This window comes from Podarcis pityusensis, assembly GCF_964106645.2.
Source record: "Podarcis pityusensis genome assembly, chromosome: 4".
Lineage (NCBI taxonomy): Eukaryota > Metazoa > Chordata > Lepidosauria > Squamata > Lacertidae > Podarcis > Podarcis pityusensis.
In genome coordinates this window covers 3,241,926-3,265,333 of record NC_138027.1, presented here as the reverse complement: position 1 = coordinate 3,265,333, position 23,408 = coordinate 3,241,926, and the positions used below count along the sequence as shown (strand labels likewise).

Sequence of the window (23,408 nt, the reverse complement as noted above, 5' to 3'; positions counted from 1 at the left end):
AGCTTTTAATATTTTATGGACTATTGTATTTTAATATTTTGTTGGAAGCCGCCCAGAGTGGCTTGGGAAAAACCAGCCAGATGCGCGGGGTATGTATAAATAATAATAATAATAATACTGCTGCTGGGCAGATAGGCCTCCTTCTTCAAATGGTTTTGGCTTTTTATCTGGCATTTTCAATTGTTATTGATATAAATGTTATATTCTGAATTTTTGATCTTATGATTTATGTGGAAATTCTTTTCCATTTGGTTGTGTACCTTTGGATGTGTTTTACTTATCGTTTATGACTTTGGTTATGTTGGTAATTATGTAAATCTTGTCATAACAATAACAATAACAACAATAATTTATTATTTATGCCCCACCCATCTGGCTGGGTTTCTCCAGCCACTCTGGGCAGCCTACAACAAATGATTAAAACTACATTAAAACATCAATCATTAAAAACTTCCCTAAACAGGGCTGCCCTCAGGAGTCTTCTAAACGTCAGAGAGTTGTTTATTTCTTTGACATCCGATGGGAGGGCGTTCCACAGAGCAGGCGCCACGACCGAGAAGGCCCTTTGCCTATCATGTTGAAAGCTGCCTTGAGCGTTGTTTTAACGATGGAAAGGTTACAAATAAAATAAAATGATGATGATGAAGATTGAACAAATGTCTACGATTTCCCACAGGCTACTTTGTGTGAGGGAAACTGCAATCCAGGGAGTCTCTGGCAGGAGATAATCAGATAAGGAAAGCTTTATTTACAAAAAAAAAAGAGAATGGTGAAACAAAGTGAAGACAGGAGATGTGTTCTTTCAGGTAGAAGTTAACTTATTACTTCAGCTAAATGTCTCAGGATTAAACACGGTTCTGCAGGCACAGCTTCTCTTCAACTCCCTCCTCTCAAAATCAGTTGTCACACTTCAGGTAGATGTTCAGGTTCCCAGAATAGGTGGTGAAAGGCTGAACTCTGTTTCTGCTGCTTCTCTCTCATCCCCTCACTTAGTTATGAGAGGTCTTTCCGTGAGGTACTTTTGACACAGCCCAGCTTCCTTCACAGCGAGGGGCCACTTTTCCTCGCTTCCCCTCTTTCTTAGCAATCCCACTCCTGAGGTATTTTCCTTTGTATGCCAGACCCAGGGGATCCTCTCAGCCCTTGCCACGGACTTGGGAATCTCCTTTTCCTAGAAGATCTCTCCCCTCCTGACTGGAAGGAGACTCCAGAAGAAGAGGAGAGTCTTCCCACAGCTTCTCCCTCCAGCTTCTCTCCCATCTGAATACTCCCTTCAGACCCTCAACATGGTCTCCCCATCTCAGCTATGAGGCTCCTTCCTCTGGCTCCATAGATATTCTCCTCAGAGCAGAGCCACTTCTCCCTCCCTCCCTCTCCTCATCCTCATCTTCTCCCAACCTTCCCTCTCTCCCATCTCAAACCCAGCCCTTTCTAAAAATCCCCTCAGAAACGGCTCTCTTTATTTTCCCTCCAAAAGTGCTGGCGCCACCCCCCTCTGGGTAGCCAATCAGAAAGAGGCTCTGGCCCTCTGGTGGAATGGTGAGGCACTGCACCCCCAGACTCTGCTCTGGCTCTGCTGTCCGTCACAGCAGCCAGCTGCCCCAGCAGGCCTTGCAATCTCCCCACCGCTTGAGCCGTCCTCCATTGTCTCCCGAGACAGACGGATGAGGAGAGAGCCATTCAGGGGCCACAGGAAAGGGGCATCGGGGGCCGACAGAGGCAAACTGGAGCGGGGAAGTATTGCCGAAAGGATGCCTACCTCTCTCTCTTCCTTCTCAATATCAGTTATTTCTAGCTAAGAAATTGGGGGAAAGGCAGCTACTCTGTGTCGGGTTTCTTGGGGTTGAGATCCGTAAGCTGAGTATGGTACGATTTCTCAGCATTTAATGACACACTTTAATGGGTAAGTGAACTCATATTGGAAACATTGCAGACACAGTCATGAAGGGTTTTTCTATAGTGTTATATTCATCCTCACCTGAATAAATACCTAGATAACGTGAAATTAATGGGTGTTACTGTCTCCAAAGAACATTAAACCTATGCAAGCAGATTATTGGAATAGGACAAATGATTCCCCCACCTCCTGGAATTCCCTAGGCAAAAAAAATTAAATGTTATGGAAATCATGGGGGAGGCACATCTTTATAGTTGTTGCAATGTTACAAATATTAGGCCTGAATGTATCCTTTTGACTTGACAGCTCAGGTAAGGTACCTAGCTTCATAAATTCGTAGAAAATCCATACTTTAACCGCCTCTCCTCATTCCATGTTAGGAGTCATTTTGCAAAGAAACAGAAAAGATGATTGTAACTTTAAGAACCTTTTCTGTGAGTTCTGGGCTGATTAGGTACAGCTGGTCATGACTACAAAAGGAGGGAAAGTTGCAGTATGAATTTGCCTGCAGAGAGAGAACACCCACGTGCTTTGTTTGTGTTGTTTTAGTAATAAAACCTTTGTTTGAGTGTTTTACACCAGTCTCGTGGTCTCATAGTTCTGTTGTCTGCCACCAGAAGAAAAACCCCTCTAACAGGTCATGGGTGCCAGTCCTGAGTGGGCAGAGACAGAACGTGGAAAATAACCCAGAGACTGGAAGCAACTCAGCAATGATAATAGTGTTTTACCCTTTTAATGATAATAAATAATTAAAATTTTTATTTATTTATACAACAACTGCAGCAAGGATTGGAAAAATAAGTAGTGTAGCTGATCTGGAAAAAAAAACATTTTCCTGGGTTTATGCTTAATGTGGAATGCTGAATGGGAGGAGTTCTGGAATCCCTGACATCACAAGGGAGGAGGCTCTCAGCCAGTGGGAGGATGAAACACCCTTAAGAAGAAATTAGAGAAAAGATTGTTATATGGCAACACCAAGGTATCCAAACAGAAAAAGGTCTGGAGGGTGGAACACTTTCCTTATGAGCTGTGATATTTGCAGGGTCTCATTCCAGGGCCAAAAGGTCACTAAGAGGGAAAATGATCAGGAGCTTTTATAAAGTACTGTACAGATGGTTTTTCTCTTTTAAATACAGTACTAGAACTGTGGGTCAGCCAATGAAACTGACTGGTGGTACATTCTAGGGCTGTGTACACGTGCTGTCTTGCCAGCGCCCCCAATGGCTTTTTGGCCAATAGCAACCACCAGACAATCTAGAGGTCTTTTAGATTCCACTGGACGGAGGACTGACAGACTCTTAGGTAGAGACAAGCGTTTATTAATTGGTAAACATCAGCAAAGAAATTGATCAGCACCGTAGAATAAGAGTCTAATACAAAGCCAACAGCAACTAGAATAAACTACAGAGCTAGCAATATAACCAATAAGCCAAAAAATCTTAGGCAACAATAATCATAATACAGATAGAATAGGTAGAGTTCTTCATGTCTCCCCAGCCGATGGAGATTTGGAAGGTTTATCTGGGACACTTCAGACTGGCAGACGGTTGCTCTCTTCACATTCTGGAATGGAGCATAGAACAATATATCAAGATCTCCCTGTCTCCTTAAGCTGCTGGCCCTTATATAGTCCATAGTGAAGGTTTCATGCCAAGCTGGCAACAGATGTAATTCATGCTGTAATTACGTTCCCATCCTTTGATGTAATTAGGTTCCCATCCTGCACAGCCCCAATCACCCCACACTGCCGGAGGGAAAGGCGCAGGCCGTGGGAGGCCCAGCAGGCTGGACCGCAGCCCCCATCCCACCCCCAAAGCCGTGGAAGAGGTGCTGACCGCGGGAGGCCCAGCAGGCTGCTCCGGGGGCCTGAGTCAGGCCACACCACCCACGTGGCCGCAACCTGGCCCATAGCTGTCAACTTTTCCCTTTTCTTGCAAGGAATCCTATTCGGAATAAGGGAATTTCCCTTAAAAAAAGGGAAAGGTTGACAGCTATGACCTGGCCCCGATGCTGGGAAGGAGGTGCGGGCTGCAGCAAGGCCTAAGCAGGCCCCACCACGGCCCCAATCCCCTGCCCATCCCCGGGGGGAAGCCATGAAGGTGAGCCACTCACCTCACCAAGAGCGAAGTCCAGCAATGCATCCAAGAGGAAGAAAACAAAGCGAGCCTGGCCTGAAGAGCACCGGCCCTTTTCCTGGCCCTCACCCCACCCCCAACTGGGGGCCCATTGTCCTGCTGAGATGGGGGCAGGGTGACAGTCACTCTGCAGCAAGGTGGGTGGCACCTGGCAGGTAAGCCCCCCGCTGTGTCGCAAACCCCACCCACCTCCTGGAGGGGGTGTGAGCAGAGATTACGTTCCCATGCTTTCACTTCTTCTCAAACAGCCACGTTCCTTATATTAAAGCTACAGCTACACTGCAAATCAGAAGCACCACATTCTGTTTTATTCCCTGGTGCCCTGCTCTGATTCATGGGCCCAGTTTGTCAGTCCAGATCCAGATCCAGATCATGATCCAGAAAATGCAAGTCTTTGCAATTCCATTTGCTAGCTCAGATGGCTTCAAAACGGAATTCGACAACAGGCCTCTTCGTTCTTTCGTTAAGCCACAGCATCAGTTGTCAGGCTGGGTCTTGGCAGACTTGGAGAGCCTGTGTAACAGCTTCCTCTCTGCTTCTTTTCCAGTTCCAACTCATGGTCTCCATTCAATTGGATTTCTATGCATCTCACGGAGACTGGATCTTGTACCCCATCTTTTCTGATGATCAGGAGGTAGTTCTATAATTAAATGTATATACCTTCCATCAAAGGGAAGCAAAGGGTGGCGCAGTGGGTTAAACCACAGAGCCTAGGACTTGCTGATCTGAAGGTCAGCGGTTCGAATCCCCACGACGGGGTGAGATCCCGTTGCTCGGTCCCTGCTCCTGCCAACCTAGCAGTTTGAAAGCACCTCAAAGTGCAAGTAGATAAATAGGTACCACTCCGGTAGGAAGGTAAACAGTGTTTCCGTGCGCTGCTCTGGTTTGCCAGAAGCAGCTTAGTCATGCTGCCCCCATGACCCGGAAGCTGTACGCCGGCTCCCTTGGCCAATAAACGAGATGAGTGTCGCAACCCCAGAGTCGGCCACGACTGGACCTAATGGTCAGGGGTCCCTTTACCTTTACCTTCCATCAAGGGTGGTGACCCTCCAGATGTTATTGGTCTACAACTCCCATCGTCCTCAACCATTGACCATGATGTCTGTGATGCAGGGAGTTGGCACCCAGGAACATAGGAAGACCTCATAGATCCCACAAGATCTAGTAAATGGTGAACATCTTAATGGAGTCCTGCAAACGAGATGTCCAGGAGTTTAGAGAGGAATAGGATGCAAAATGAGAAAGTGCTATATTACCTAAAACAATTTTCAAAAATGCATTGGAATCCATATAGAACATTTCTTTTGGTTCAAAACTGAGATTGATCTAGCAAAAGAAAAAGAAAGATATTTCAGTTATATTGGACTCAACAACCTCTTTACGGGAAAGGATGGTCTAATACTGATAGACCTAATGTGCTCCTAGTGTTATTCTCCATTTGTTCTTGTCTTGTTCTTACTCAGACAAAACCAAGAGGATGGGGAAGCTAGCGCTTGCAAAGCGTGGAGCGTCCAGAAGGAACGCAGCGTCCAGAAAGCGCAAAGCAAAAGCAAATGAAACTGGTGGTCTGTATACAGCACAGTCATATGGGCTGAGGTTTCTCATAAAGTAGAGGAATGCGCGGGAAAGGGAAGTTGATGGAGAGACGGGCAGGGAGTGGATTGTGCCAGGGAGGAGTGCTGAGAAAAGCCCACACAGCTCTTTGGGTGCCAGAGAGCCACTAAGCCCCATAGAAACCCCAGGGGTGGGCCTAATCTTTGCTGCTGGCTGCTGTGTTCCTTTAGTGTGTGCAGCCAGGAATGGCTGTACAACTAGGCAGAATGAGGCAGTTGCCTCAGGTAGCAGGTCTGGGGTGGGTAGAGATGTGCAGACCACACAAACTGCACTGCGCCTCCTCAGTTAGTCTGCTGCCCCATTAGCCACATTGAGAGAAGAGCCAATGGCCAGCCCAGCCCAGCTTGTGTATGTGGAATTATGTGTTTGGAGGGAGCATCTTGTCATTTGTCTGGGGGGCAGAAAGTAGTATCAAAGGCTCCTGTCTTCTGATCCAGACATTGGTCAGAAAAGTTTCCACAAGCAGCATGGCATCTCGACTTGCTTCCTCCACCTGCTTTTATCCTCCCAAGTGTCCACCCCCTGAACAGTTGAGTGTCTCTGGCTGATGGCTTCCACAGCATATGGAAACCCTTTTTCCTGGAGTGGCAATGGTATGTTGGCTACTGATGACTAAAGCAGGATTTTCTTTCTTCAAGCATCTGCTTTTCAGGACTTGGTTACTTTCTTCAAATCTCCAATGGGTGAAAGATTGATCGTACTTGAGATTTTCATCTTTACTGTCATGACACTGATGGTTTTCATTCTGTGTAAGTACACAATTGGCATATGGTGATACTTCTATCGTGGGCTTTGCTTCAATGCCAATAGCATTTCCAAAAAGAGATGGCAGGATGCAGCTTCCATTGACCCCTTTCATCTCTCTTTCATATCAGGGAGGGAGTTCCAGCTGTCACCCAGTGAGAGCAATGTCACTGTTTTGTTCTCCCTGAATAAGTGAGTTCCAGCACTTGGAACAGAAGCACAGGCTAACACAAGTCCCTGGGACACCCTGGACAATTCCCTTTCCCAGCTTGCAATTCTCTCCTCCTTTCCCAACTAATCCTCCCCCCATTTCTGGTCCTCGCCACCCTGCCCTCTGCTAGGGCTCCAGTCCCTTCAAGGAAAGTGTTTGGGGAAAACAGGCTGCAAAGGATAAGGCCATGGCTAATGTGGGTGGGTCCATAGCCTACCTAAATATTGAGATATATGCAGGGCTTTTTTCAGCCGGAATTCATCAGGACTCAGTTATGGCCCCTCTCAGGTGGGTGATGTTTCCATTCTAAGAGAACAAGGGAGGCATTAATGGCGAGTTTGAGTGCCTCTTTTTCTAGAAAAATAGCACTGGATAGATGAACACATGGCCTATTTGCCTAGTGAATTCATTTTTAAAGTAAGCAAAGCTTGGGGTGAGGGAGTCCAATGATCCAAGAATTTGCATATTTTAAGCATACGGCAGAGCACGAGGCAGCCTGGCAAAGGCAAGTCTGTAGGACAAAGAGGACAGGTGTATCTAGACAACCAAAAATCTAACGCTCTCTAAGGAAGGCCAACTATCTGGTGAAGAAGTAGCAGGCTAAATGGAAACAGGACTTCAGACGACCAGGGCAGCTTAAATCAAGGCATGGGAACCCTCAATCTAAGGGCTGAGAGCAGAAAATATTAATAGAAGTCATTTTCATGTTTTTGTTGATTTGATTTTTTATTTGCCCTTCTCCCTAAGGACCCGGGGCACGTTATAAGTCGGCAATTTAAATTCTATATTAATAGCAGTTTGAAACCAAGCATCCCCTTCCCCAGCTTATCAGATTAGTGTGCCAGAACACAATTTCTTCATTTCTTTTCTACCTCCCTCCTTCTTAGATCGGAAGGAACTGAAAAAGAGAGAGGAGCTTCAAGTGGCAATGGATATGATACGAACCGTTGTTGTTGAGACTGATCCAATCTACGAAGACAAGGATGGTAAGCATTTTATATGCACATCCACACTTTTGCTGTAACACATTTAAATTAAACAGACTTCAATTCCTGTAGTTAAATTTGGGGTTCATATTGCTTGAGCAATACATATGTTCAATGAAACTCATCACGCAACAGAGTTCATCACTTTTTCATTGCTCAGCAGGAAGAAAAGCAGACGGTTGTGATTCTCACATCTCCCTACTAGAAATGCTGTCCTCGCCCATCACACTGTAACTCACAATGTTTGTGCTAGTGCAAGATTTTAGCACTAGCACAAGGCAACGTTCCCCCCACTTCTCCCTGCATGCCATCACCAAAGCTGCTCTCCGGGGGGGGGGGGGGGCTTTGGAACAGATTGGAGGGAAGGAGGCTGAAGATCGCATTGCACAAGGGAAAATCCTTGCACTGACATTATATCCCACATCATAAAAAGAGTTTCAGTGCCTCTGTTTTCTTAGATCTCACAAAGCATAATTGAAAACGGCAAAGTATTCTTTGTATATTTGGCTTTCCTGTGGAATTCAAGGCAGAATTGGTTTGTGACCCTGTGATTCCCAGCAGAAAAGGAGGACATAGGAAGGGAACATCAGAGATACTTCATGAGCCACTTTTAATATGAGAACAGGATAGTAGACTGCATGGGTCTTTGGTCTGATCCAGCTGCAGGGGTCTTCAGAGGCTTTTCGTTGGTGATCTCAGCCACAGAGAATCAACTCTGCCCTTATATTCATAAGAAATCCACCCTGGAGCTCTGCTTCTTGTTTCAGGCTTGAGTGTTTTTAAGTATTTGGAAATGGTTTCCTGATATTTGCAGCTTGTTATTTCAGATACTCCTGCCTTAAACTGTTTCAAATCTTTTAGACTTAGAAATACTTGCTGCAGCTCAAAACATATCGGAGGAAATGCAGTATTTTGCCAACTTAAATGATCAACTGCAAAAAGAAATTGGTAAGCTACCCTACGATGCTGGAAAATTGTAGTGCAGCGGGAACCTGCGCTGATTCTGCACCAGTTGAAAGCCCCTCCTCTAGCTGAAAACTCTTAGAGCCAGAGCAGACTGCTGCCCTCCTTCGCATCCAGCCACCCTAGGGAAACATCAGAGATATTCAGATCAGCTCTCCTGGACTGTCAAAATGTTTTGCAAGCAAGTCACAGAAAGCTGCTCTTAGTTCTATCATCTCCTTCGGGCCAGACTGTAGCAGGCCGTACTCTACCCGGGAAAGCTCTGCTGGATGGCACAATGGAGGAAGCAGAGCACGTCTTCTTTGTAGCCTTCACTGCCACTTGGTGGGCTCGATGATGAGCCCTCACCAGTAGTCGATTGCATTCAACCAGATTTTTCCTCCACTCGCGTAAAAGCCATCTTCCAGCATCTTTCTTTGCCCTAACCTCTGCAGTATACCAGGGGGCCAAACAGGCTGCAAGAAGCAGGAATGGGCAATCAGGGCCAATTGTGTCAATGGCCCAAGCCAAGGCAGAGGGCCCTCTGGGTAGTTGCACCCGCCCTGTGGCATTCCCTCCCACCAGATGTCAAGGGAAAAAACAACTATCTGACTTTCAGAAGACATTTGAAGGCAGCCTTGTTCAGGGAAGTTTTTAATGGTTGGTGTCCAATTCTGTTTTAATTTATGGGAAGTTGCCCAGAGTGACTGGGGGAAACCCAGTCTGATGGGCAGCATATAAATAAAGTATTATTATTATTATTATTATTATTAGGTTGTTCCAGAGCTTGGCCAAAGTTCGGCAGGAGCACCAAAATCCCCCAGAGCCATTTTGGAAGCCCACTGGATCCACCCTGTCAGCTCAGGCAGGGAGACTGCTGGGCAGCAAACTGGATGGTAAACCAGCAGACTCCCTCATCTGTCCCAGTTGCCCAGTGCCAGCAACACACACTCTAGGTTCCCCTCCCCCCTCCACAAGTGGACAGAGAGCCTGGAGAGAGAAAGAGAATTTTGATAAACCACAGCTACTTCCCCTCCCCAACCTTCAAATCTGCCCTGATGCTGCCCTGAGTATCCAGATTTTTAACAAATAGGCGAGGCCCCAGAGGTTCAGATAACGCCTGTGAGGGGACGTACATCTTTTGTCTGTTCCCTCAAATGAAAGCTTCTTGACTGCGTTCCTTTTCCAGCTCTCCCCACCCAGATATTTACTGCAGCACCAGCATGGGTTGAAGCGTTAATGTTGTTCTTGTTTTAATCTTTCTGAGCTTCCTAGATGAATATATGTTATCACGTGGCCACAGGAATGAACTTAACAAAAATAACTGAAATCTGCACAGACAAACAAGGTGGTCCCCATTAAATTCCCTATTTCCCCCCTCTACTTCCTCCATACATGGCTTGACTCAAAGATACCCTTCTTGAAAACTTGAACAATGGCTGGGTCATATATGAAAGGACCTTCTATTGGTTTTCTATTGAGATAGGCTCATGGACGGATGCCCAAAAAAATTGTGAGCAGGAGGGCGCCAGGCTCATTTCTGTGGAAACAAGGGAAGAACAGGTGAGCATCATCACTATCCATTCAAGAAGCTCCAATCCCCCTGTATGCAGCCAAGACAGCAACTCCATCAGTCAAGCCAAGGGGTGGGTGGGGCAGGGAGCAGCTGCTACCATCTGGGACTCACTGAGGTTTCTTGGAGCTGCTGAGCTCTAATAGAATGAAGCTGGCTGTCAGGAAGGAGGTCTTGAAGGAGGTGAAGGAGGAGATACTTGAGGGGCATCTATCCCTTGGCTTGCTGGTAAATTCTTCCTCTACTCTGTGAGATGTACTGAGTGCTTAGAAAGAAGGCTTCACTCACCACCCTAACCCTCTGGCATGAGAGTATCATGGAGATTACTCTAGAGGAGCTAGCAAGGTATATCCCTCTCCCAGCACCTTAGCCCTGGTAGAGGAGCTACTGGGCTGCTACAGGGCACAGACATGGGTGAGACCCCATCATCATGCCATCAAGTATCCCACAAGCAGACTGATTCCAGTGTCTTTGGAGCCAACCAACAAACATGGCGGCAGAAATTGGAGTATTTGCCACACAGGTCACTGTCCTGCTAGGTGGTTCCAAGACCAACTGTTCTCTGGCACAGTCATTTTAACTCTGTGTCATGACTGGAAGACATGTGTAGCCAGTCTCGGTGAGGGCAGGTGAAGTTACCCTTCCCTACAATATTTCCTCTTTGGGATGCTTCCTTGCTTCCATCATCATCATCATAATTGTGATCAGGGGGACAATACCACATCCACTGTACGAAATTATTCTCGGTGATGGGAATACTATGTATAGTTTTGATCACTGCTTCCTCAATATATGTGGATTGGACCTTCAAATGTGACACCTGCTGCTTTTAAAATGTGCTTGTTTTATGCATGTTGAATTTCTGTCAAGGGCTATAGTCTCCTAGAGAAAAGGACATTGTCTTAAAAGATTGTATTTGTTCTTTCTGCACCCCTTCCCTAGTATTTTATAAACAAGCAAGTAGAAAGACATCAAAAGTTTTTTTGGATTGGAGTCTTTAAAGACAAGGGGAAGAAATGGTCGTGGCTGTCAGGAATGGAGGCTGCAGTCCAGTAAGTTCCTGAAGAAACATTTGTTAATGGCGTGCATTCCAAAAAGTTACATAACTGATCTGTTCACCCTCCAAATATATTTTGCCATGCACTTTTCTCTACTACCAAAGATCTGCATATGTACTCCTCCACAGCATTGTCCAGGTGAGCGACTGCTTCTTCTCTCAAGGTTGGAGCAAGGCTGCTCTTCCTGCCTCTCTAACCTAGTGAATGTGGTGATTCAGAAGAGGGTGAGGGCATCCTTTTCAATGGTTTGTGCTGCTTAGCTCAGCTGCAAAAGGACTTGCAGGAACCTAAACTGAGCAACACTCTCTTTAGGAAAATATTTCTACAGTTATCTGCTGAACAATCTGAATAACTAGCAATCTCAGAACTAAAATAATAGGAGCAGAGGAGGCAAGTGTGTGAGAGAGCGTAGTTCACGTCACTCTCTTGGATAGAATCATAGACACATAGAAATTTAGCATTGGATAAGACCCCAAGGGTCATCTAGTCCAACCCCTGCAAAGCAGGAATCACTGACAGATCCCCAATAGTTTTGGGTTGTTTAAGACAGTTCATGGTTCCCTTTAAGTACCTAACAACTCTTTTCAACCCGTGTTGATGGATTGACAAGGTCAGAGTAAGATCTCACTCATCCACAGCTTGGTAGTAGAACAGCGAGCTGGTCTGGCATTTATTACCAAGACTGGATGAACAGAGGGTCGCTTTCTCCTGGAACAAAACCCAATGACATTCATCTCCATTGATGCAGCCAATACTAATCACTTAACCTTTTTGGCAAAGGCATTGAGTAAAGTTCACAAACGGCCATTGGAGTTGGATAATACCAGCTGGGAACTTAAACCCTGTATGCCAGTGGTTCCCAGTTAGCTAAGTAGTACAGACCCCTTCTTTTTCAAAAGCCAAGCCATGGGCCCCTCTACCTTTGAACATTTGGATATCTCTGTGGCAGTTTTTGTCATGCGAATGGTGTAATGGAGCCGCTGGGTGGGTGGTCCTTGGACTTCCAATTGGTGAATCACTGCTGTATGTGAACTTAGACTTGATCAAAGGGCAGATCCAACCCCAACATCTCATGGGAGTAAAAGAACACCCACTACACCATTATTACTAATATCAATTGAATAGATTCATGGAGAGTTAAAAATGGGGGAGTTATAGTATACATTTACACAGAATTTTAGTGTTCTGTAGTGGGACTTGATTCAATATACAGTGGACACTGGAGAATGCAAGGCCTTACCAGAAGTGACAATAAGCATGGGGCTATCAACTATGGATAATTGATTAGAGTAAATATATATATATATATATATATATATATGAGAGAGAAATCATATCATTCCAACCATCTCTATAATGGCTTTGTGGTTATAGATATTATTTTGTATTTCAGTTGTAGACTTAGCTATTTTTGTTTCTGTATAGTGTCATTGCCATCCTTGTGCATAAGGTGAGTGATAGATGTGAGAGGAGGTGGATTATGGCAGATGCAAATCTAACAAAGTTTTTATTTGCTCAGAACAATCACTACTGTGCTAACTCTGCTACGAGAGAGTAAGGATCTCTCAACACCCAAAATGGTCCACAGCAGATCTGAGGAGGAGGTGGGTGCAGATGGAGAGGAGAGAGGGCCAGTTCTGTTGCAGAAATGGAAATCCTGGCTATAGCAGAAGTACTGCATGGGATACTACACAAAATTGTTAAATAAAGTGACTGCAAGTTCTTGTGTGTGTTGGGTGTAGTGAAGGGTTAACCTTCTGTGTCTCGAGGCTGAGAGGAGGCGCTTACAAGGGAAGTAAGCCAGGACGTGACGAAAGCAGCTTGGAATGCTGTGAGCTGAGTGAAAAGTGAAAGCAGCTTTGCTACGCAGCTGCTGAGAGAGACAGGTCGCAAAATGCAACTTGAATCAGATGGACTGTAAATATGCTACTTTTGAGCAAATAAAGTGCTACTAGGAAAGAAGAAACGTGTGGGACCTATTTACTGACTGCCCTTTCTACACGAACTGCTGTGCAATTCTGCTAATTGCTTTACGACCTGCAGAGGTGCAGGGGAGCGTGCCGGACCACAACAATAAAGCAATAAATCTAACTTAACAGTGTGTACCACTGAGCCTTCCACAGTGACACCCTCTTTTTTTTTCTTTTCTTCCTATGAGGAATCACTTCATATCAGAAGAAAATAGTCTTGACCCACAGTTGTGGTTTTTTTGTTCTTTTACATGGTTAGAATTCTAAAATCTGGGGAGAAAAATCCATCACAATTGTGGGTGGATGTGAAGAGAGAAAGAGCTGAACATCTTTTTAATGGTAGAAGACATGGGGAGTGAGCGAGGAAGTAGACATCCAATCTTGATTGATCAGTCCTGCTTTTCTTTTCAGCTACTGGAATTACTATGAGCCAAATTATGAAGCGAACCATGACTGTGTTGCTGTGTCCTATGACTGCTACTATGGAAAATGCTGGATGGCATTCGAATGTGATCTACAAATACACTATATTTGTAAGAAGGTGCCTAATGATACTTGGCTCTAAGAAGACACCTTAAGATGAACGTAACTGGATCCCATGATCACTACACAAAACCAAAACCAAGAGATCACCCCACGGTTTTAATGCACAATCCACACCCTGCCACCTAGATTATGGGACTCTCTGGCACCACCCCTCAAACACACAGTGAAAAGACCTTAATCTGCAAGCTCAAACATAGATGGCTACGAAAATAAAGAATGGAAGGGTCCAGTCATAGCCTGTTTTCTGTTTAATGTCTTTATTTGCAATGTATACCAGTATTTGTTTCCTTACTCTGTGTGTTGATGCCCCATTGCCCCTTCTGATCTCCATGGTCGCTACCTTACAAGGCACATAAGGACAACCATGCATGCCAAGCAATGAGAATGGGGGACAGCGCCTGTGTCACGGTCTGGTTCACAGGCGACCAAAGTCCCAGCAGGGGACATCAGGACCGGGGGCAAGATGGTGGGGTGGGAGCAGGAACGGGGGTCCAGAAGCCAGGAGTCATGAAGCCAGGGGTCTGAGGATCAAGAAGCAAGGAGTCAAGAAGTCAAGGGTCCGAGGATCAAGAAGCAGAGTCTAGAAGCCAAGGATCAGGAAGCAAGAAGCCAAACACAGCAAGGCGGGAAGCGTGTTGCTGTGGCAAAGAGCTGAAGGCAAATGCTGACCTTATAGCCCTTCCCAGCTCTTGCCACCAGGTGCTGTGAGTTACCAATTGGCCTCACCTGTGAGGCCGTGCTTTGCCTCTTCAGAACAAACTTAGGAAGGCCCCAGTCCTGCAAAGTCCTATTGGTCACAGGGCCTGGCTCCTACATGCACACCTGACAACCTGGTGTCCCCTTCTAGCAGGCTAATCACAAACACAACTTTGACTTCATCACTGGGACATTACGGCACCCTTACTCTCTAATAATAATAATAATAATAATAATAATAAATAAATAAATAAATTTTTATTTATATCCCGCCCTCCCCAGCCAAAGCTGGGCTCAGAGTGGCTAACAACAGTAAAATAATACAGCATTCTAAAATCAATTCATTACATAATCAGTTCAAATCAAATTGATGGCAACCATTGGGCTAGAGTTCTGTGAAGAATTACCAACGGAGGGGGTCAGGCTGTGCCTTGGCCAAAGGCCTGGTGGAACAGCTCCATCTTGCAGGCCCTGCGGAAAGATGTCAAGTCCCGCAGGGCCCTAGTCTCTTGTGACAGAATGTTCCACCAGATCGGGGCCATGGCCGACAAAGCTCTGGCTCTAGTTGAGGCCAGCCTAACCTCTCTGTGGCCTGGGACCTTCAATATGTTTTTATTTGAAGACTGTAAGTTCCTCTGTGGGACATACCAGGAGAGGCGGTCCCGTAGGTACGAGGGTCCTAGGCTGTATAGGCCTTTAAAGGTTAAAACCAGCACTTTAAACCTGATCCTGTACTGGGCAACAAACACATTGAACTGCTCTCGATTTCTTCAGAACTTGGCAAGGGGAAAGACTGGGGTCCACACCACTGTAGGCACAGCACTGGCAACATGTGGCGCTGCTTTCATGGCATTCATGGTGGCGGGGCGCCACCTTGAATAAAATATTACCTGCTCCACCCTGCATAACTGATCACAAGACAGTGCACACACACCATTTGAATGGCAATGTCCATCAAATATTTGGTGGCCCCCTCAAGTATTATATTGGGTGTGGGCCAAGGGACCTCTGCCCCTAGGAGTTGGCTCCTTTGTACAGTGGCCGTCAACAGAGTTAAATAACATATTAGATTCTGCTGTTCTGAATCACACCTTTACAAGGTGCGAATAGCTTGGTCTGTGTTGACGACTAGCACCCCAGGAGTCTAGCCAGGGACCTCTCCTGTCATGTCTTGCAAGATTGATGGCTGGAAGTGGCTGTGGTCGCTTCAATCTGCCCTGCATACCAAGCCAAGGAGAACTGATATTTTAATTCTTTATTTTCAAGGAATAAACTGAACAGGAAGACTGGGAAGTGTCCACTCAGTCTGCTTGGCTCCTCTCATAAGAGGAGGGAGGGTGGGGAGGTTTGCCCCTTGTCTCCAGCAGTTTCAAGAGGAGAAGAAGACAGAGCTGAATTGTAGCTGAAGGAAGAAATGCCTAGTTACAAGATAGTGGTGGAGGAGGGGGGAGTGAGGGAGCAGACGGCAGAGACCTCCCTGGAAAGTTTGGGAGATCCTCCTTCTCCAGAAGGGACTCATTCAGATGTCCTACATGTCAGGAAAAGAGATTCCTGTAGATCTGTTGTCAAAAGTTGTTCCCAGAGAACAGCTTGATGAATATGTATGGCGGTTGCAGTTGTGCTGAAGGATTGCAGCAGTGGGTACATGGAAAGGGCGAGGATGTTGGTATTCCATTCCCCCGCTGTGCAGAGGTGTGGGATTGTTTTAGTCACATCTGTGTTTGACATTCAAGCACTGATTGTTGGAGTCTTGTGAACGGAAGATCCGTTCTGCATTGCTTTTTGTTCTCTCCTCTCCGAGAGCAAGGAGGAGAGGAGCCATGTTTTCCTTTGTCCTGATTGTGTATATAAATAAAGTAGCTTAGTACTCACACCCCAGAGCCTGGCTTCTGCTGATGTTCTTTCTTTGCTAATGTGTGCTCAGTGACTCTGGACATGAGTCACAGAATCTCATCAGGGAAGAAGATTGATGGATCCCAGATGAGAAGAGTAGGCTGGCACGTAGAATGTCGTTTGCCGGGTCGCCCACCCTGCCTAGCGGCAACTACGCCAACATCCTGCTGGCCTGCCTCTACCTCTTCCTGCCGCCCATGGTGAACCCCGTTGTCAGGGATCTGTTTGCAGGGGAGGGGGGAGAGACAGGCATGTACAGAGAGCCCCCCCTCTGCTGAGCAGCTGCACATCGTCAGAGTCAGGGAAGGAAGGGGCAGCTTTCAGGAGACATGGAAGATGAGAGAGAGCGGAGCCAAAAAACTGCGACCAAGGAAAGGAATGAGCAGTAGTGTCGGAGCCCGCCGTTACAAATGGTGCTTTTTAGCATAAAATAAAGACACTGAGGCCAGCAATATTTCCATGGACGGAGGGCAGCTCAATTCATGCTTCTTCCCCTTCCTCCAGTCCGTTTATTACTCTTTGTTCCTCTCCAGCCGCATGGCTGCATTCCAATGTCTCACGTTACCTACATCCAGTCAAGGCTTTAACCCACCCACAAACGATATAGGGTTACACTGCCCAGAGGGGGGGGGGAACATAACTCCATATGAGGTCATGCATTCCATTGTAAAGCTCAGAGTGCTGGTCAGCCGAGGTCAGGGAGCACCCTGCAATATTACAAGCCTTTACCATGGCTATCTCTCCCACATGCCCTCTTTCTTTATTTAATTAATCAGTACCAATACGGTTATATCGAGAGCGATAAGCGGCTCATGTGAGACCGGAAGCGGGCCGCGGACTGGAGAACCATGCAGTACATATAGAGATTATAGAAAGAATACATTGTATACAGCAACACAAAATAACGCAAATAACTACTATAATGATCACTAAAATCAATAAATGTCGAAGCCAACTTCCATCCGGAAGCCAAGAATATAAGAATTCTGATTCCAAGCTGCATGGTAGCTTCCTTTCTAGTTTATTAGCCATGCACTGGTGTCACTTCTATAGCACTGAAATTGGTCACTGTATGTTCCTGTAAGAGAACAAGAGCTATTAAAAGTGAAATTCAATGTATATTGACAGTTTGGATATATGCCCCATGATTCTTTCCCCTCCTTAATTTGAAAATAAATGGGTGCAGGCTCATGGAGGGTCAAGTGTACTGGGGGCCAAAAAGATTGCTTAGGGGATATAATATTTGTAAATTGAAAAGATCCATTGACAGGCACATCATGAAGCATTATGCCTGAATGACTGGCAAAGGGCGGCATGTGCATACATAACCAACATTTAGAAGCATGCAATAAACTGGTAAACATAATCATATCTTGTACAAAAATATTATTCCTCCATATCTTATGATAATTTTCTACCCTAAAAGTCTTATTCAACAATGCTGTTCTTATAGTTCGAGAGTGGCTGAGCCGTAGATGCTGCCAGCCAGAGTAGGAAGCTGACAACTGCTTGCCAGCCGATGAGGTGAAATATGGTGGCTGCAACTGGACTGGGTCGTCTGCTTCTCTTCCTTGTATAATGGTGCAGCAAAGGATGGCAAGGCAAATGGTTAGGAAGGCGCATCCGCGGTTAAAGACTCGCCATGGCCGCACGCATAGAGCTGGAACCCACAAAGGCTTGTCCTCGACGTCCACTGCCACGTCCCCACATGATCAGCGGGACAGGTCCATGCCACGCAGGATCAGGCAAGCGTCGGCACACCACCAAGAGGCGGGGGAGTGCCTCCTCCTTCCTAAAATGCAAGTCAGTGGGGTTATGGGTCCTAAGATATGGATATAAAGGGATGGTTAAGTACAAAAAGAACTTGGTGAACAGCTGAAGGGATATCCGCTGTTGGTATGCTTCGGCCGCCAAGCTGTTTAAGCAATAGTGTTTTGAACGTCAGGTGTGCTCTTTCCACCTGCGGAGTTAAAGGGTATGCCATGAGTTAATTTCACATTCCACAACATACAAAATTCCGAAAATGTTTTAGAAATATAAGCTGGAGCATTATCAGTTTTGATACGCGCAGGTTTACCCATGACTGAGAAACAGCGGATAGTGTGCTGAATGACATGCCGAGCTGTTTCCCTCCTCATGGGCGTAGCCCATATGAATCCAGAGTGGGTGTCCACCATGAGGTGAACCTTGGAGAGTGGAGCCAACACAGGTGTGTGTGTGACATCCATCTGCCAACACGCCAATGCAGACGTGCCCCTAGGATTGACAGCATCAAAAGGAATGGCCAGCTGAGAAGCACATTGGGAAACTATATCCCTTGCTTGGGCCAAGGGAATAGAAAAATGCTTTGCCAATGCTTTCGCAGGAAGGTGAAAGGTGTTATGACCTAGTATAGGATCAGAAAAGAGAGAAAAGGTAGAAATGTTCTTCAGTGCTGCATCTGCTCTTGCATTGCCTCTGCTAAATACCCTGGGTGCGATGTGTGGGAGCGAAGATGTGCAACATAATAAAGGAACTCTCTGTGCTGAAGTAAGCTTGCAGGGAAAGAAACAAGGAAAACAAGTCAGAATCCAAGGAAGGAGTTATATAAGATATTGGTAAAATAGCAAAAAGGCGATATACATACTGAGTATCCACAATAAGATTGAAAGGTTGAGTAGAAAAGGATTGAAAGGCAAGAATCACAGCCGCTAGCTCTGCTCGCTGGGCAGAAGACTGTGAAGGGGTAAATAACCATTTCCATTTTCCTCCCTCCTCCCACGTCACTACTCCCCTACTTCTTGTTCCATCCGTGAAAAGGGGTCAATGCAGAGGGGAGAGGTGTGAGAGATAAGGGGGTAGCCAAACATAGGTGACCTGTGTCAGAAATGTCAAACGGTCATCCTTTGGAGGGTTAAAAATGATGACACCTATAAAATCATCTAAAGCAATTTGCACGGCAGCATTTGTTATCAATAAATGCTGCTGTTCAGTCTGTGAGAAAAGTAAATAAATTGAGGTAACATCATAACCGCTTAAAGCTTTGCTCGTGAACGTCCTTTGATAACAATGTCTGATGTGGATTCAATTACGGAATAAATGTTTTTTGGTGGGGTGTGCGGTAGATGTAACCATTCTATAATGCAGATAGTCTTCTTCTTGTTCCGTCTGAGCATATAAAATTCCTGTTGGCAACAATGGTGTAGCAAATACTGCCAGATGCAGCTTGTGTGCAGCACCTCTAGGTGGCGCATGCGGAAAGGTTTCAATGCTTCACTCACAAAATGTTGACAAAGTGTAGGGGAGTTCCGCATGCCTTGAGCATCCACTGACATCGCTGGGTGGGCTGCGAATTGTGATATACTGGCAATATAAAGGCAAACTGTTCCTTGTCTGCTGGAGCCAGTGGGATGAAGATGGTTCAATGTGGCCGAAAGTCAATTGTTCAGAAATAAGCTGTTCAGAAACAAGATGGTGCCATTGCTGCGGATTTTCCTTTTGGTGGAGGCCACCGTTCTACCCACACTGAGGTATCGGTGATCCTGGTTTGCCACGCTGGAAACGTTGTATCGGTGGCTACAGGCTGGTTTTTATTTTGCGCTGCCACCAGCAGATGAGCTGCTGTACCTACAGACTGACAAATGCGAAGCATGGCTGCTGTGTCTGTGGCAGGATTGTGTATTATCGGTTGTAACGCAACCTTACAATCCTCATTGGCATTTCCAAAGGCCAATTGTTTGATAATTATTTGTTTGGCTTCAGGATTTTCAATTTGGCTACTCACTGCTGTAATCAGCCTGTCCATAAAGGAAGAATATGATTCTCTTGCCTCTTGCCTGATTGAACTCCACCTTGACTGAATACTGGTGGGTTCTGGGATTTTTCTCATTGCTTGTTTAGCAGCAAGAGCAGTATCCCTCAATAAGATCTGCAGCAGTGTGGCTTGTGCTGAAGCCTGAGCGAAAGGCTCACACCCCATCATGGCATCCATGACGTCTGCAAGGGTAATATTTGGATTATTTCCCCTGATTTGTTGTAACAAAGCTGGAGCACGGCAGGCAGTTTCCCATTCGTGGTCAAACAAAACACCAGCTGATGGGGGTAAAACTGTACGTGCCAAAAGCTTGATGTCATCTGGAACCAAAGGCTGGGCTAATGTGGCTTCCAAAAGAGCCTGTGTAAATGAGGCTTGAGTTCCTGCTGGAGCACCAGCAGGGGGCACAATAACAGGGAATGCCACAGTATCCTGAATTAAGGAACAGGCAAGAACTGCACGTTGAAAAGAGGTAGCTGGGTCTGCCTCTGAAAGTTTAGGATTATAGCCAGCCAGACCACGGTATTTTTGCAGGATTGGGTCCTCTGGTGAGGAACTGTAGTCCGGAGGCTTGGGGTCTGGAGGTGCTGGCAGGGCAAGTATTGGAACAAACTCTAACACAGCAGACTCTAACACAGCAGGCTGGATTAAAGAAGCTGGAGGTTGTGTTGGCAATGCAGCCAGGGAGATATTTTTTGGTGATAAAGAAGCCATAGCATATCGAACCTTGCACCATGCATTTAAAATCCGAGTACTGATGCTGGGGAGCTCATGAAAATGTTCACCAATCTTGTCCCAATGTTTTAATTCACATGTTCCATTTGCAATTACACCCAAGTCCCAGGGAGAATGTTCATCAATGGCCAGAATAAGCTGTATCAAATCACCCTCCGGAACTTCCAATTTGTTGGAGGAGAGGAGAAATTTTAAGTCTTTTAAAAAGTTCTGTTGGGGAGTAGTCAAAGAGCTGCCCATTTTTCAAAAATCAATATAATAGAAGAGAAGGGATCGGACTCACCAGGGATCCTAAGATGCGTCAGCGCTGTGCAACCCTTGCCGGGCGTGGTGATCCAATGATATCCACTGCTTGGATAGAAAAACCTCTCACGGTTTCTTTAAAAATCCTCTTAGTCTGCCTCAGACTGTTTGCTTTAATTTTTGCCTCTTTTCTTTAAGTTGCCTCTTCTTTTAAGTTGGCCTCACACGGGGCACCACTTGTCGGAGCCCGCCGTTACAAATGGTGCTTTTTAGCATAAAATAAAGACACTGAGGCCAGCAATATTTCCATGGACGGAGGGCAGCTCAATTCATGCTTCTTCCCCTTCCTCCAGTCCGTTTATTACTCTTTGTTCCTCTCCAGCCGCATGGCTGCATTCCAATGTCTCACGTTACCTACATCCGGTCAAGGCTTTAACCCACCCACAAACGATATAGGGTTACACTGCCCAGAGGGGGGGGGGAACATAACTCCATATGAGGTCATGCATTCCATTGTAAAGCTCAGAGTGCTGGTCAGCCGAGGTCAGGGAGCACCCTGCAATATTACAAGCCTTTACCATGGCTATCTCTCCCACACAGTAGTTTTCCACGTAAGGAAAAAAAACGGAGAGGGGGGCTTCCGGGTCTTTTTTGCTGCAGGGGGAATAGGAGGGGGGCACTTCTGGATTCTGCTTTTGAAACTTCTGCACTGTACATAAGTTTGCACTCAATAAATCCTGAAAAAGACAGGCTGGAATCCTGGGCTCTTCTCTTCGCAAGGATCCACACTCCCTTTCTGACACCCGTAGTCTGTGGGGTGAAGACCCAGCAGATCCGCCAGAGGGTGCTTGGCCTTTTTGGCCAAGGGCGGAAGGGGCCTGCAAACCACTAGACACCTCCTTGCCCTCCTGGGTGCCAAGCCGGGCTCTGCCAGTCATGGTGCCTCTCCCACAATGCTGGCATTTGGGTGGAAACCACAATGCTGGCATTTGGGTGGAAACCACAAGAGGCGGCCATAAATGTTTGCTTTCGTTTTATTTATCTCATGTCTGTTTCCAGTTATTTTTATTAGTAAATAGGGTAAGCCAAAGGTTCTCTCCATATGAACCTTATGAGACTTGTGGCTGCTTCCGGATCCAGCCGAGACTCAGGCAGACTCAGTGGCTGGAAGTGCCTTTGAGCAACTGCAGATGGTTCCACATTCCAGGACTGGGAGAGCCTTGCCTCACGCCTTCGCTTCTTCAAGGCTGGATGACCACAGTGCCCTCCTTGTGGGGCATCCCTTGCGCTTGGTCCAGAAGCTTCAGCTGGTGCAGATTGCTGCAGCACGATTGCTGTCAAAGCGAGGCCTTCTTGGCATATGACCCTTTGGCTCAGAGGGCTTCACTGGTCCACTAAACTTACTTTTATAAAACATCCTCCAAAATACCCATTTCCCCATGAGTCCGTTAGGCCGGTTTAGATGCATTCTTTTGTAATGTTAGCTTAATCGTACTTACTGAAAACCAGACTTTCTCAATTTATTCAGATATACATAGAAGATTGGCTGCTTTCTCCTCAATATCCAGCTATCACAAACTCAGCAGCGGTAACAAAGTTGAACGCTGCAAAGTGGACCGTGAAGCCTCCTGCCTGATGTCAAGTGGCAGGGAGTTCCAAAGTACACTTGCTGCCACACCAAAAGATCAATCTTTAAAGTTGGAGGTTCCTACAGGGCAGGGCTGGCAGGCTGCACATTCAGTGGCCCAGTATTAGTGCTTTCTAAACAAAAGCATATCATTTCCTCTTCCAGAAATGCTTAATTGTGAATTCAAGGGACACGGAAGTCTTTACAGACAGAGATGACAAGACAGCTTTCCAGATTAGTTATCTGGGAGTGAGACAGTTGGCAGAGTGGCACTGGGCTGGCTAAGATGCCAGCTACTACAGGAATTGCTTTCTTGAGCCTTTTTAGCACTGCAATACCATTTCTTTAAAAAATCAAAAAGGTTGATTTTTAAGTCATGGCAGAGTGTGAGCAAATACTCCACATCTGTCAAGCTTTCAGGAGCAGGACTAAGGGGTGAAATGAAGCCCCCCAGATCCCCAAAGGTTGAGGGAAAGGCTCTATCTCCCTTTTTCCTTTTCATTATCAGTTATTTCCACCTAAGAAATGGGAAGAAAGCAGCTGCTCATGCTAAGCGCTGGGTTTGTTGGGTTGGAGATTAATGAGCTGATAATGGTATGATTCATCAGTAAGAAATAAGGTTTGTTCTTATCTGTAAGTGAAGCTGCATCTGAAACAATACAGAAGCAGTCAAAGGGAATTTTATTCTTTTATTCAGTCTCACCTGCAATCATATGTGCTGAACATACAGAAACACATTGATAAT

At 46.0% G+C, this 23,408-nt stretch overlaps 2 protein-coding genes across 8 annotated transcripts in view; one reads left to right on the top strand and one right to left on the bottom strand.

The window, feature by feature from the left end:
• LOC308475129 (uncharacterized protein) overlaps positions 1-23,408 on the bottom strand; it is a 61,376-nt gene that overhangs the window by 29,320 nt on the left and 8,648 nt on the right. The window lies entirely within an intron of this gene.
• On the top strand, positions 1,819-13,911 carry LOC308475322 (CD209 antigen-like protein D). 7 transcript variants are annotated; one of them, XR_013985109.1, is made up of 10 exons: positions 2,746-2,876; positions 4,580-4,666; positions 5,496-5,597; positions 6,285-6,395; positions 7,489-7,587; positions 8,449-8,535; positions 9,304-9,425; positions 10,016-10,092; positions 11,045-11,154; positions 13,542-13,911. XR_013985109.1 is itself a non-coding variant. In XM_081002403.1 (9 exons), exons 3-9 carry the CDS (start codon positions 5,510-5,512, stop codon positions 13,693-13,695), a joined length of 801 nt encoding a protein of 266 aa, XP_080858529.1. In that variant the 5' UTR covers positions 1,819-1,903; positions 4,580-4,666; positions 5,496-5,509; the 3' UTR covers positions 13,696-13,911. The 7 variants fall into 7 exon arrangements, 6 of the variants coding, with proteins under 6 accessions (XP_080858529.1, XP_080858532.1, XP_080858527.1 ...); XM_081002403.1 differs by lacking the exons at positions 2,746-2,876; positions 9,304-9,425 and adding an exon at positions 1,819-1,903 and having other exon boundaries at positions 9,941-10,092; XM_081002406.1 differs by lacking the exon at positions 9,304-9,425 and having other exon boundaries at positions 2,747-2,876.